This window comes from Bufo bufo, chromosome 7 (genome assembly GCF_905171765.1).
Source record: "Bufo bufo chromosome 7, aBufBuf1.1, whole genome shotgun sequence".
Taxonomy (NCBI): Eukaryota; Metazoa; Chordata; class Amphibia; order Anura; family Bufonidae; genus Bufo; species Bufo bufo.
Genome location: NC_053395.1, coordinates 29,835,150 through 29,850,175, shown reverse-complemented (window position 1 = coordinate 29,850,175; position 15,026 = coordinate 29,835,150). Strand labels below are relative to the sequence as shown.

Below are 15,026 nucleotides of genomic sequence, written 5' to 3'. Positions count from 1 at the left end.
CCTTGCGCTGGCGGGATGTAGGGGAGCGAGGCTGCCCTGATCCACCTTGCCTTCTGTGGGGGAGGCAGCAGTGCGGGTGACCGGCACTGGCGCAGCTCAACCCCGGGAGAACAGAGAGGTCTAGTGCGTCTCTGTTATCCCTGATGATCTGGAACAAAAATAAAATAAAAAAGTAAAAAACTAAAATTGAAACAAGGAGAAAGCAGCCCTGCAGAGCAGGGAGTGTCTTGCCTCCTTGGACACTAAGCAAAAACTGGCAGTCTCTCTCTCCAGGCTGAGGGTATAGCTGTGGAGGAGGGGCTTAACAGTCTTCACTTAGTGTCACGCCTCCTAGGGAGATGAGCTATACCCAAGGTCTTCTGTGTCCCCCAAGGAAACTGGGCGAGAAAGTTCCACGGTGTCTAAACTTACCCTTCGATTCCCCTTCCTTAGACATGACTATTTCAGTTCAGACCAAAATTAGTCAGATCACATTGGAAGTAAAGCGATCTAACCCATCAACGCACAACCAGCAACAAATGAGTAAAGTGACAAAACTCCCAGCTATAGATGCACAGAAACAAAAGCTATGTACCCGTCTTTCCTTCCGGGTCACAGAGTTTCTTCAGTGCTCTGCACATCGGAGCCTTGATCCGCAGGTTCCGGCCTTTGTAACGCACCGTCGTCGCCCTGTGAAAAGATTAACAGAGATATTAATATGAACCAGCTTAGTGTTTGCTAAGTGGCTAGACCCCCCGCCGATCAGACATTTATCCCTTATCCTGTGCCTAGGAGGTAAGTGCTTTTAAGAGTTTACCCAGTTTGCCATCACTAGTAGTGTTAAGCGAACTTGTGTTTTAAGTTCGGCCTCTAAAGTTCGGGTTATCGAAGAATCGCATTATGGATTCCGCTACCATGGACCATAACTTGGTCCGTGGTAGCGGAATCCATAACGCAATTCTTCGATAACCCGAACTTTAGACGCCGAACCTAAAACACAAGTTCGCTCAACACTAATCACTAGTAAAGGTCCTTTTCCACGGGCCAATGCACAGGAAAGTAACTGCTCGCCCACTCGCAACTCATCCCTGCTTATAATGATTTTATGTGACGCGTGAAAGATGCGATCACCCAATAAATGAGCGTTTGTTCGGCAGGTGATCGGTGGCACCATTACACAGAGCAGCCATCGGTAACAAGCATTTGTACGATAGCTTGTAGCCGACCCTCAGCCCATGTAAAAGTGTGGTCTTTGAACAGACATGATTCTCACTCACCCTAACTGGATCAGCTCATTCAGCTTGGCCGCATTCTTATCATCCATACCTGCAATAACAAAAGAAAGAGAGATATCAGAGTCGGAATTCATTGGAGTAAGAGGTAACAAGGCCATATGTACTAAAGACACCCAACCACATTAAAATATTGGAGGCAGGACACACCGACCAAAAAACAGGTATGGGGGGCCTCTGCACAGATGATGCTGGGGAAGGAAGGATTAAATCAAGTTCAACACCGGATCCTTTTGTTCTGGCAGGAGAGGTATTTGCCAGTGGCTATTTCCTTTTTGAAAACACGTGCATGCTTGGCCAAACCAAGCCTGTATCTGTACAGGAGAGAAGAGAGGACCAGCAGCTATTGAAAGCGTATGGGCCCCTTCAGACCCAGCATTAAAGGGGTTGTCTTATCTTAGACACTGGTGCCATATCTGTAAAATATGCCATCAATGTCAGATATGGGCAGGTCTCACCTGTGGAACCTGCACCCATCTCCAGAACGCGACCTCCGAAGTGCGCAGGGAGCAGCTGCACGGGAGTGTCCGCCCTCCATTTCTATGGGGCTGCTGAAAATAGCCGAGCTCTGGCTTGGTTATGTCCAACAGTCCCAGAGAAGTGAATGGAGCGGCGGCTGTGCGTGCGTGCGTGTTGCGCTCTCCATTTTATTTCTATGGGACTTCCGAAAATGCCCACAGAAATGAATTGAGAGCACGCCGCACACGCATGGGGCCAAAAGCATTAGGATCCCTTTAAGCCAACAGATTTGCCAAACTTTGCTTTGCCAAATCTACTAGAGAAGGTGGGAACCTAAAGAGGTCCAAGATCAACCATCTACCTGTACCACAAGAACTTCTGCCGAACATTACTCCCATGACCAAATCCCGCACAAAACTTACAGCCCCCAATCTTCTTCCGCAGTTCTCCATAGCAGATGAGGCCATAAAGCTCCTGCGAGGACTTCTTAAGACCACAAGAAAATACTACAAGAAACAAAAAAGAAGAAGAGACAAAGGGGAAAGGATGGCAAAGGAAGACCGATTTCATGCAGCGCTGGATATAGATCCAGTGCAACACGGACAAGGACACACAGACATTAAAGGAGATCTCTGGGACTTCACATTGATGGCCTGTCCTTAGAATAAGCCATCAATTGGGTCCCACGAAACAGCAGGACAAGGAACAGAAACTGATGGTGGAGGAAGGGGTGGAGGGAACACTCACCATTATTAAAATCAATGTACTTGGAGATCTTGTGCCATGTTCTGTAGTAGAAGTGCCGCACCTGCTCCTTATTCTTCACCATGCTGGCCGGCTTGGCTTTCTTCTTGTACTTGAGGGCAATGTTGTTTTGAATGGCTTCAAAATCCTTTCCATGCTAAACACATGACGGGGTGTAAGAAGCGAACATTTCTCAGGGTCAAGCAGATGGGATTTGGCACACTGAAACGTAATCTAAGCATATGCCATGATGGAGGCCGTATTCGGGTGGCCATTTGTGGTCCAGGTCTGGGTGACGGGCGCAGGTCACCTAAGCTGAACTCGCAGCAGCATTACAAGTACAAGACGGTAGACGCAGTCAGGCTGGAACTCACAGCCTCACAGATCACCACGATCGTGCGCGCTGCGGTCAGTCCACACGCGGCAATCTAATTAAGCCCTAGAGGCCATATTGACCTGAAACCCGCAAGAAAGGGTCTACGTACGTGATGGATTTTATATGGATAGCCAATGAAACCTTCCGTTTAGTTTTACTTTTCACACTGGAAGCTGGATTGTCCTCTTTTTTTATAAATTAAAATGGTATATGGACGCCGTGGGGCAGGTCCCTATATAAGCCAGTAAGTATCAGCAGCACCAACTCTAATGGAACCATCCTGTCCAAACAATACATAGAGGGTCATACACAGTATTTGAATGGTTGCCATGTAGGGCTGGTGCTCAATGAGAACATCACAATGCAAAGGGTTCCAGGAGCCGATCGACTGCGATCAGCTGATGTCCGGGCCGGCTTCACTTCAAAGATGAGACCTCTCGTCTCAGGGCCCATCTATAGAGAAGGGATGGCTGCCAGTTAGCTCAGACTGCACGTGCTCTTCCAATGCAGCCGTGAGTAGGAAATACAAGGAAGAGCCCCGATTATCTGGAGTTTTGGGGCAAGGCAACATTTACTAGGAAATTGCAGAAATTATCCACAGCAAATTCTACAAAATCCGTTGAGAAATCCACACCAAACTGTTCGGAATTTGGTGCAGATTTTTCCATGGACTAAGTAAGGAGCGCGTCCGAAATACACACTTGCAAACTGTGCTGCAGATCCGCAAAAACTGGGATTTTGCCAACCCCATTGAAGAGAATCTGCAATGGAAACAGACAGGTTGCAGACATAAAACTCTGCACAGCAGGTCCGTTTCCTAGTGGAAGTTTCCACTTCGTGTGTCTGAGATATGTTAAATGGGGTTATCCAGGAATTGATGATAATGACCTACCCCTAGGATAGGTCATCGTTATCACACCAGTCAGGGTCTGAGTCCCCGGCACCCCCGCGATCAGCTGTTTCAGGAAGCCGGAGGTCTGGCGAGTGCATACGGCTCCTGGCCGTTCACCAAGCACAGCGCCGTACGTTTATAACGGCCGTGCTCGGTAAGTGCATTGACTTGAGTGGGGCTGAGCTTCAACTAGGCCAAGTGACCGATGTGCGGCGACGTCACGTGTCCTAGGGAGAGGCCACGGCAAAAAAAAATGTCCTTGGATGTAGCACCCCCACCAAACAGATATTGACTTTCTATCCAGAGCATAGGTCATCAATATAAATTTATGAATAAAGCGTACATACGGCTGGTACTGCCACAGCATTTCGGGGGGACGCATCTAAAAGAAACGCCCACTCCAGGTATTTGCAAAGAAACGGACAAATTAAAGGAGCAACAGAATAAACGCTACTCGGCCTGCACTCACCTCATAGAGCGCCTCGAAGAAGGTGTTCTTGTCCTCGGTGCTCCACGACTCCCACTGCCGCCGCACCTTCTTCTTGTTGCCCTCATCCTTCTCGGCAGCAGATGGGGCGACGTTACGGCCGGATGCTTTAGTGGTGCTGGGGGCCAATCCGGTGGAGCAGCTTGGTGAGGATGGGGTGGCACTGTCCAGTGCTGAAAGGAGAAGCAAAGGTTATTACAATCGATGCTGTCGGGAAGAACACAATCTGTAGACGTGGATTGGTTCCACTCACCGACAGCAAGCAGAAATCTTACAACTGGACAAGAATTGAAAAACAATGTGATGATTTTTTTTTTTTTACAACCACCAAGATTCATTTACATACAACAGTTAAACTTCCTGTCAACCATATTAAACCAGGCATGAAAGCCTGTAGGGTTGGTCCTGCTTATTAAAATGATACCAGTCTTGTAAAAATAGTTTGTGGCATTCCTGAGATAAAAGACTTATTCCTTAAACAAATGTGGGCTTCAGTGCACCGAGGGCGGGGCCTAGCTCCTCAGCTTTCCAGTACTGGCCCCGCCCCTCTATGCACTTAAAGGGGGTTTTCCGGTAGGTACAAGTTGTCCCTGATAACTATCAGATCGGTGGGTCTCCTACCCACCGATCACGAGGGCCTCGTACCCCCTGCAGACCCCTTGCTGCTCCCCTAAAAAGACAGGAGCGGCCGGTTGGACATGTGCGCGGCCGCTCCATTCACTTCTATGGAAGTTGCGTTATTGGAGCGCTGTACTCGGCCATCTCCGGAACTCCTACAGAAATGATTAGAGCGACCAGCCTCTACGGTCATTTTAGGGGGAGCAGCGTGGATCAGCAAGAACGCTTCCGTTAGGATAATACAACCGGCTGCATCCGTTATGAACAGATCCGATTGTATCATCTCTGAAAAGACATTTTCTTTTGAGTCTGAGAAAACTGATCCGGCACCATTGACTAAGGCCTCATGCACACGACTGTTGTGCGTTTGGCGGTCCGCAAATTGCGGATCCGCAAAATACGAATGACGTCAGCGTGCAAACGGCTGTTATAACTGCCTATTCTTGTCCGCAAAACGGACAAGAACAGGACAGGTTATATTTTTTGGGCGGACCATGGAACGGAGCGGAACGGAGCAACGGATGCGGACAGCACACAGAGTGCTGTCCGCATCTTTTGCGGCCCCGTTGAAGTGAATGGGTCTGCATCCGAGCCGCCAAAACGGCGTCTCGGATGCGGACCAAGACAACGGTCGTCTGCATGAGGCATTACGTTGTGTTTCAGACTGGATCAGTCTTGCTTCGCATCCCATGCCGCACTCAAAAAAGATGCTTGCAGCGTTTTTCTGTCCGGCATGGGAACGCAACCAAACGGAACGGAATGCATTCGGGTGCACTCTGTTCTGCACAGATGTGAAAGGAGCCTTACCATAGACTTTAATGTAATTTTTGACCTAAAAACGCACTTATAACCGCCAACGAAAACGCTGGGTGTGACGCAGGTCCTAGGTGTACTCAGGGGCAATGACAAACAGCACGAGGTGCCAAGGACATGTGAATGAAAGGCAACGGGACAGAGCAGGCGACACTAGTCCAACCACGAATCTAACGAACCACGGGGTAATCTGCATCCATCCGTAGGAACAGGACGGACCCATAAAATATATGGAAAGAGGAAAAATCCAGCACTTGGGGGTCGTCGCTTCCTAAAATCATCCTTGATTGGAAATCCATAAAAAAAATACTTTACATTACAAAAGCAATATCCCCCACGGAGCAATCGACGCGTTTCGGACTAGACCCAATACTCACTCTACCTATGGGTCGCCGCACCCTGCTGATTTCTGTATAACTATCTGTAGGCAGCAGGGTCCAGCTGCACACCATGGCAATTTAGGACAGTCCAAAGATTTACATGTATGTTAGCAGGAGCCGTCCCCACCACAGCACATGAAATAAGATGGCTCTGCCCGCCTGCCGTAGGGGAGGACATCTCCCACGTGTGCCATTAACTTGTACCAGAGCAGGGACTGCAGAATGAAGTCAGGGAGTATTTATAGCCTGAAAACTCTACCGTCGTGAGCGCAGACAATCAGCCCCGCAACCGCCTCCTCACAACGTGCCGCTCATCGCTCATGTGCTGCCGTCACGTCAACTCCTCTAGAATCCCGACCTGACACCAGAAGACAACCTTGAGTGAATTAGAGATCGAGTCTTGCCCGACAAACCCGGAACCGAACCGGAATCATACGTGGATGCGACTTCTGATCACACAGACTTGAGGCATCTGAGGAGGTGACGGTCCAGTCTTGGTCACAACGGTGACCCCCCTGTTCTGAGGTGAGGGTGATCTAGAATGGATGTGGGGATATCCAAAGCCCTGCTCGGCTCCACCAACGGATATTTCATCTAATGGATCGGTCACCTTGCTCGTTCGGCCAGCAGATATTCCTCCCAACCCCCCCATGTATGTACGTTCAGCTGAACATGCATAGGTTCTCAATGGGGAGGAGAGACAGATTAGGCATTTTTGGGACCTCAACATTATGTCTGAGGGCCCTTGATGTCCACCGTCAGCCCAGTAAGATCCTCTCCCATCAGCCGGTTAAGCCCCACTCACAGCTGGTGGACTTCTCCTACTGCTCTACAGCTGGGAAGGGGCCCCAAAATTTACTTGGTTCGCATGGTGGTAAAGTCCACCGCTATAGGGTAATAAGCTACCAACGGGAACCTCCGGCACCTGAGAACATGCCTAATCCTCCTAAAGTCGCACAAGGCTTGACACGGAGCAATTTCCAGGCAGGAGCAGAGATCAATCATGGAGGCCTCCATCCTTCATTAGAAGAAGCGACTGACATTTTTGTCAGGTCATTAGGTGCTATAATGTCATGCAGGATAAGGCGACTTTCACACTGGCGTTCTGGCTTTCCGTTTGCGAGATCCGTTCAGGGCTCTCACACGCGGTCCAAAACGGATCAGTTTTGCCCTAACGCATTCTGAATGGAGAAGGATCCCCTCAGAATGCATCAGTTCCATCTCCATTCCACTTTGGAGACGGACACCAAAACATGCATAGGTTTTGGTGTCCGTCTGATGAAACTGAGCCAAACGGATCCGTCCTGACACACAATGTAAGCCAATGGAGGACGGATCCGTTTTCTATGACACAATCTGGCACACTAGAAAACGGATCCCTCCTACATTGACTTTCAATGGTGTTCAAGACGGATCCGTTTTGTCTATGTTACAGATAATACAAACTGATCAGTTCTGAGCGGATGCCGACGGTCGTATTATCTGAACAGGTCCGTCCATGACGGATCCGCACAAAACGCGAGTGTGAAAGTAGCCTAAGAAGCATATGGTTCGACATTGTGTCATCACAGGCGGGGTACATTCGTAATCATCTACGCCTACACGTAACCTATTCAGGACTCCACCTAGAAATAAAATCACCTGCACCAACGCGTTTTATTGCTTCTTCCTAATCTACTCCTGGTGAAGATGCGCTCATATTCATGAGGACTGGTGGACAGAGGAAGCGATCAATTCTGACCGATGATCCATGGTTACATCAATGTTCGTTACGATTAATTAAACAGTGCATGGTTGCTGTTTGTAAGGCCTCATGCACACAAACGTATTTTCTTTCCGTGTCCGTTCCGGGTTTTTTTGCAGACCGTATACGGAACCATTCATTTCAACGGATCCGCAAAAAAAAAAAAAAAAAAAAACGGAAGTTACTCCGTGTGCATTTCGTTTCCGTATGCCCGTATTTCTGTTCCGCTAAAAAATAGAACGTGTCCTATTAATGTCCGCATTACGGACAAGGATAGGACTGTTCTATTAGGGGCCAGCTGTTCCGTTCCGCAAAATACGGAATGCACACGGACGTCATCCGTATTTTTTGCGGATCGCAAAATAAATACAGTCGTGTGCATGAGCCCTAAACGTAAGGTTAAAGGGATATTCTGAGTGTTTTATACTGATGGCCTATCAGAAACTGGCGCAAATAATGACTGACATACACGGCGGCTCCGAGCTGCCCTAGAGTTCATTCTGGAGCCGGAGGAGGCAGGTCATTTATGACAAGGCTCCATTAATTTTGTAAAAACATGGCGGCATGCTGCGCTATAAAGAGCCGGGCTCCCTGGCGGAAACCCGAAGGGGGTCACAGTATAGTCAATGGGGTCCTCCGGGCACCGCTGGTTGCCATCATATGATGGGTCGGGCAATGCAGTTGTTTTTTTTCCCCTCGGAGATAAGTGAATAATCTCTTTCCCCATTGCTACTTTATTCCTGTTTTGGCACAGTCAAATACATTTTTCTTTCATTTTCAGTATTACTTTAAAAAAATATTTTTTTTTGTTTTCCACCTAACTAATTGATCATATGAAATCTAAAATCGCCTCATATCCCACAGTGTGCATGTTTCATGGAGAAATCATGTGCCCTGCTACAGCAGTGTGGTCATTCTTATGGCTTTTTTTTTTTTTTTTTTTAATTCTTTATCGTTTTAGCCCAATTTTATACAATAGCACAAGGCATGTGAAACACGTGTAACATATGTTCTATGTTCTACCTATAGGTGGCGCTGTGTCCGGGCACTGGATCTTATTATATGATGCTCTCCCCTTACGAAACATAACTTCTACCTATAGGGGGCGCTATGTCTGGGCACTGGCTCTTATTATATGATGCTCTCCCCTTACGAAACATATGTTCTACCTATAGGGGGCGCTATGTCTGGGCACTGGCTCTTATTATATGATGCTCTCACCTTACGAAAAATATGTTCTACCTATAGGTGGCGGTGTGTCTGGTACCCGGGTACTGGTTCTTATTAGATGGCGCTCTCCTCTTATAAAACATATGTTCTACCTACAGGGGGCGCTGTGTCTGGGCACTGGCTCTTATTAGATGGTTCTCTCCCGTTATGAAAGATGTTCTACCTATAGGTGGCGCGGTGTCTGGGCACTGGTTCTTATCTGATGGCGCTCTCCCCTTATGAAACATATGTTCTACCTATAGGTGGCGCTGTATCCGGGTCTTGGCTCTTACTAGATGACACCCTCCTCATATAAAAGGTATGTTCTACCCATAGGTGGCGCTGTGTACGGGTACTGGCTCTTATCTTATGGCGCTCTCCCCTTTTGAAACGTATGTTCTACCTATAGGTGGCACTGAATCCGCCGGGTACTGGCTCTTATTAGATGGTTCTCTCCCCTTATGAAACATATGTTCTACCTATAGGGGGCGCTGTGTCTGGGCACTGGCTCTTATTATATGATGCTCTCCCCTTATGAAAAATATGTTCTACCTATAGGGGGCGCTATGTCTGGGCACTGGATCTTATTAGATGGTTCTCTCCCGTTATGAAAGATGTTCTACCTATAGGTGGCGCTGTGTCTGGGCACTGGTTCTTATCTGATGGCGCTCTCCCCTTATGAAACATATGTTCTACCTATAGGTGGCGCTGTATCCAGGTCTTGGCTCTTACTAGATGATGCCCTCCTCTTATGAAAGGTATGTTCTACCCATAGGTGGCGCTGTGTACGGGTACTGCATCTTATCTGATGGCGCTCTCCCCTTATGAAACATAGGTTCTACCTATATGGGGCGCTGTGTCTGGGCACTGGCTCTTATTATATGACGCTCTCCCCTTACGAAAAATATGTTCTACCTATAGGGGGCACTGTGTCCCGGACCCGGGTACTGGTTCTTATTAGATGGCGCTCTCCCCTTATAAAAAATATGTTCTACCTATAGGTGGCGCTGTGTCTGGGCACTGGCTCTTATTAGATGACGCTCTCCCCTTACGAAAAATATGTTCTACCTATAGGGGCCACTGTGTCCGGGACCCGGGTACTGGTTCTTATTAGATGGCGCTCTCCCCTTATAAAAAATATGTTCTACCTATAGGTGGCGCTGTGTCTGGGCACTGGCTCTTATTAGATGGCGCTCTCCCCTTATAAAACGTATGTAACTTCTACCTATAGGGGGCGCTATGTCTGGGCACTGGCTCTTATTAGATGGCGCTCTCCCCTTATAAAATGTATGTACCTTCTACCTATAGGGGGCGCTATGCCTGGGCACTGGCTCTTATTGGATGGCGCTCTCCCCTTATAAAACGTATGTTCTACCTATAGGTGGCGCTGTGTCTGGGCACTGGCTCTTATCTGATGCCGCTCTCCCCTTATGTAACATATGTTCTACCCATAGGTGGCACTTTGTCCGGGTCTTGGCTCTCCCCTTATGTAGGGAATCCTAGTGAGCATGCCTCAGGGACGCACAGTGGGCTGAGACCCCCATGCTCACACTGTGCCCAGCGGTCTGCCATGCTTGCATGCTTAAGTCGAAGCGGCAACCACGACGGCATCACGCCCTCATGCAACCACCCATACGGGCACCATGGTGTCATTAAAAACAACATCCAGCTAAATGCCAATGTTCCCCATATCCAGAAGGACAACATGGAGTCTACAGCTCGCCAACCTCTTGCGTACATTACAGGTATGCGCTCTGCGTAAATAATAGTAACCGTAAATGATTTCACCTCCTCTGAGAAAATTAATTGCTTAAAATGTCAAAAATAAAAAATTTAATTTTACAAAAATGAAAATTTAAAAAACCCTTGCACTTGCTAAGCGCCAAAATGATATCAATGCCGTAAGTCCCAATTGCTGCAAAACCCCCTATACTGAAAAAGGTAATGTACGATGATCTGGGCGTCCCCCAAAATGTCATTGAGGGTGGCGCAGGTATACCTTTGCTCTTGGCGCTGGGGGCCCGTCCATTGCTGCCCGAATCCTTCCTCTGCCTCTTGCTGTGCGGTCGGACGCTGGACCTCAGGAAATGGTGCTGATCCTGTTGGACTTTGGTAGGCTCTCCGGGGGGGCCGGCGGACTCCGGAGGGTCCTTATGGGGGATCTCCGAGAGCAGCAGATCACCGTCTGCCTTGGTCTTCTCTTCCGCCTCTCCCGCCGCCACAGCTGCCCCGGCGGCTTCTTCCTCCTCCTCTTCAGTCTCCGGCGCCCGCTTGGTCGGCTTCCTTTCCTCTCCGCTCTTCAACTTCACCGTCATCCTAAAAAGAAAGAGAGAGAATTTTTTTTTATAAATATATATTTTTAAATAAAATAAAAAATTATAAAAAAACATTCCCTATCCCCTTTAATCAGCCCCCCGAGGGAAAAAATTCAAAATTATAAACCCTATAGAATATATATATTGTATGGAAGCCATACCCTCTGGAAACAATAGGGTTAAAAATCCCCAATTCACTTTTTAAAATATATATTTTTTTCCCCTAATCAATTTCCCCCCCCCCTTCCCTAAAAGAAAAAAATCCTTCGCTTGCTCGTTTCGGGTGAAAACCCCTTGACCACAAAAATCTTGTGTTGCTGCGACACTACACCGTGCGCTCCCTCTCGCAAAATGGAAATTTGCCTTTTTTTATTAATAATAATTTTATTTATTTTTTAAAGTCGGACGCGAATCGCCTCCGACGGTTTTCCGATCGCGATTTCCCCCCCCCTCACCCAAGACAAGGCGATCGATCGCTGGTGGCTCCGAGGGCTCATGGCTGCCTGTGTATCACCCATGTGGGTTCAGTCCCTTCTATAAAAATTTAAATTTAAAAAATAAAATAAAAGGGGTGGTGGGGGGGGGTCCATTAACTCTTTCCTCCCCACAGGGTACAGCTTGAAGCCCCCCAAATATTCCAGGCTAAGAAATAAGTTGGGGGAAAAGAGACAGACAGACAGAGGAGAGAGAGAGAGATCCTGAACAACATGGCCGCCATTGTTAGTGACAAATCCTCTTGCACTGTCCCGACTGCACAGCCCGGGCTGGATGCCCCTCTGCACTGGGGAAGGGACCCTGCGCACCGGCTGAGGGGCCCCTGGGGTGGCAGGCTGAGGGCCCCGGGCTCCTGCAGGCAGCGGCAGAGCAGAGAGGTCGGGGTCGGTTTTGTTGTTGAGCAGAACCCGACATGATGATCCTCCGCCGCCGCCGCGCTCCTACAGCGCCTCCTAAAAGTGCTCCGGGGCGGCCGATCCCTGCCCAGCCCGGTGGCCCCGGCACCCCCGGGGGGTCGCCTCGCTCCTCACCCTGGCTCCGGGACGGTCGGAGGCTCGGTCGGGCCGGGATCGCTCATGTTGCAGGCGGCCGTGCGCTCTGCTCTCCTGCGCCTCAGTCTCTTCTTCTCTCTGCCTTTTGGGGCTGGAGATTCCAAAGCAAAAAAAGGCTGCAGCCAGGCGCGGAGGGGGGGACCCTTCCTTCAGCACCCCAAAACTCCCGATCGCCGCGTCGGACCGACTCGGGACCGGGGGCAAACGACAGCCAAGGGTCTCCCCTTTCAGATGCATCTCTAACACCCCCTCTGGGGCGCAGGGAATTTAAACGGGGCGCTGCCAAAAACTTAGGGGTCAACCTTCACTGGGCGTTGTTGGCGCTGCACTTTGCTTTGCTACGTCATCGGCTGGGGCAGCGTTTGAAATGTAATCTTTTTATTTTTATTAATTTTTTTGCAAAACTAAATCAACCCCCCCTTTAAAAAAATATTAAATCACAACATCATTCCCCCCACACACATACAAAGTGGATGAGCAAAGCAATAAAAACAGGTTTAGAAGCATTTTGGGTTCAAGATGGATGCAGCAAAACCTAGAGGGGGGTCCAGGGCTTTGGAGGGGGCTTCAACCTTTAGTAAACAATACATAAGTGATAATAATAATAATAATAATAATAATAATAATAATACTACATGACAGGGAGATGCTGAGAGTTGTGGTTCCCCCCTCTCCAAGGTTTGCTACAGATATTATGCCCTGACCTGGATGGAAGGAGATACATTGTTATGATGAGTTGATACATTGTATCAAGACCGATTGATGACGTCACTGCAGTGCCAGCCCATTGGGCAACCATGCCATGAAGATGCCAACCTGCCAGGTGACCATGTGGGCAGCAGATACATATGTAATATACTATGTAAAACATGCAAGTATAGGGGGCAACAGCTGCTCTCTGTTATCAGCCCCCCAAACCTGTTTCCAAACCCAGAATGTAGGGTCATCCAAACTGCATTTAGTACCTGATGGGGGTGATAGTTGGGATCACAATGACAAGGTATCTGCTGTCACATGACTGTCACATGCAACCAGAAACATCCTGACAGGTGACCCTCAGGGCTGCTGTTCACACTTGGCACCAGCACAGCTGTGTCAATAGTGGGGTGCGAGCCTCATTCAGTGGCTGCTGCCAAGTACTACAACTCCCAGCATGGGGGGGGGGGGGTCCATTCATTAAAGCAGTGGGCTGCAGCCATGTACTACAACACCCAGCATGTGGGATCCATTCATTAAATCAGTAGGCTGCAGCCAAGTACTACAACTCCAAGCACGGAGGATCCATTCCTTTAGGCAGGGGGCTGCAGACAGTACTACAACTCCCAGCATGGAGGGGCTTTCATTCATCAATGCATGTGGACTGCTGCCAAGTACTACGACTCCCAGCATTCTATACTTGTACTGCACAAAGACTAGCAGACCAATAGGAAGATCACAAGGGCGACACGAAGGCTTTGCAGAGTCATAAACAAGTGTCTGCTGGGCGTTGTAGTAACCCAGCCACCCCATGATCCCCGACCAGACTGAGGACTAAAAGGTTAAAACTTACCTGATACATGAAGAAGGATGGAAGGGCCTGATGCGGCTCGCTGTCTCCTCCACAACCAAAAACAAGCCCAGGCCCCGGAACCTGGATGCGACAACAGCAGCGAATAAATCCCAAGCTATCCCAGTAGGCAAGCAGCTGCCAGGGAAGGCAATGCCATCCACGGGGCCTGACCCACAGCTCCTTTGGGTCCCGGTGCCGACCTTCCTCTCCCAAGCTCGCGTCCGCATCTGACAACAACCCGCGCCAAGCCAGCCTGCCAAAACACGACACGCCCCTCGCAACCCAAACAAACGCTCCCATTGGTCTCCTCTCCTGGAAAGGAGGGGCTTGGAGCCGCCTAACCAATCGCAACCCGCAACGCCGAGCGGCGCTGGGAGTCATGGGCATAGAAGGCAGAGTTGAATGATGTCAGTGGCGAGAGGAAGAGCTTTTCGATTGGCTGCCCCGTTTTAACTAATAGGATGAGGCCTTTTAAATGTGTAAAATAGTAACCTGCCCTACCTGTAACGCTTCATGCTATTGGCGCGGGGAGATTTGATTGACGCGGTGGGCGTGCCGAAACGGTTTTGTCATATATACTGCCTAGTAGGGGGTCTCTTGGGGCACTACAAGTTCCAGCAGTTTTATAAGGACCCTGCTGGTGATTGTCGTGACACAGCCCCACTGGGCCTGCCTATAGTCACTCTCTGATGTGCTATTAGTTACAGCCATTGGTTGTTACAGTGGTCACTAAAATGTCATAGGGTGTGGCGGCATGGCAACAGGGCAGGCCAGATAAACGGCAGCTGGAGATCACAGCATAAGGCTACGTCTACACGACAGATAGGGCACAACGACACTGCAACATTTGTCGCGCGACAATTTTTATAATGGCAGCCTATGGTGTCGCACTGCAACATGCTGCGACTGCGACGACACTCGAATGGATTTTCTGCGACTGTCGCAGCATGTTGCATGTTGCAGTGCGACACCATAGGCTGCCATTATAAAAATTGTTGCGCGACAAATGTCGTCGTGTAGACGTAGCCTAATGATCGCCAATGTGGCTGATTGCTTAAAGGGGAACTCCTATGGGCAGGAAGGGGTTAAAGGGGTTTTCCATTAGAAGAATATTGGTGGCCTA

General features: G+C 49.0%; 1 protein-coding gene across 2 annotated transcripts in view; it reads right to left on the bottom strand.

Moving 5' to 3' along the window:
- Positions 1–14,117, bottom strand: part of CRAMP1 (cramped chromatin regulator homolog 1) — a 50,736-nt gene extending 36,619 nt beyond the window's left edge. The window contains exons 1-7 of one of the 2 annotated variants that reach the window (XM_040440146.1): positions 13,904–14,117; positions 10,993–11,309; positions 4,212–4,402; positions 2,478–2,631; positions 2,153–2,236; positions 1,257–1,305; positions 575–669 (exon numbers count right to left, since the gene is read on the bottom strand). In XM_040440146.1, coding sequence (XP_040296080.1) covers positions 575–669; positions 1,257–1,305; positions 2,153–2,236; positions 2,478–2,631; positions 4,212–4,402; positions 10,993–11,308 — 889 coding nt within the window. In that variant the 5' untranslated portion in view covers position 11,309; positions 13,904–14,117. Of the gene's footprint in view, positions 1–574; positions 670–1,256; positions 1,306–2,152; positions 2,237–2,477; positions 2,632–4,211; positions 4,403–10,992; positions 11,310–12,333; positions 12,432–13,903 lie in introns of those variants that run through there. The other variant, XM_040440145.1, reaches the window with a different exon arrangement.
- Between the last annotated feature and the right edge of the window lie 909 nt (positions 14,118–15,026).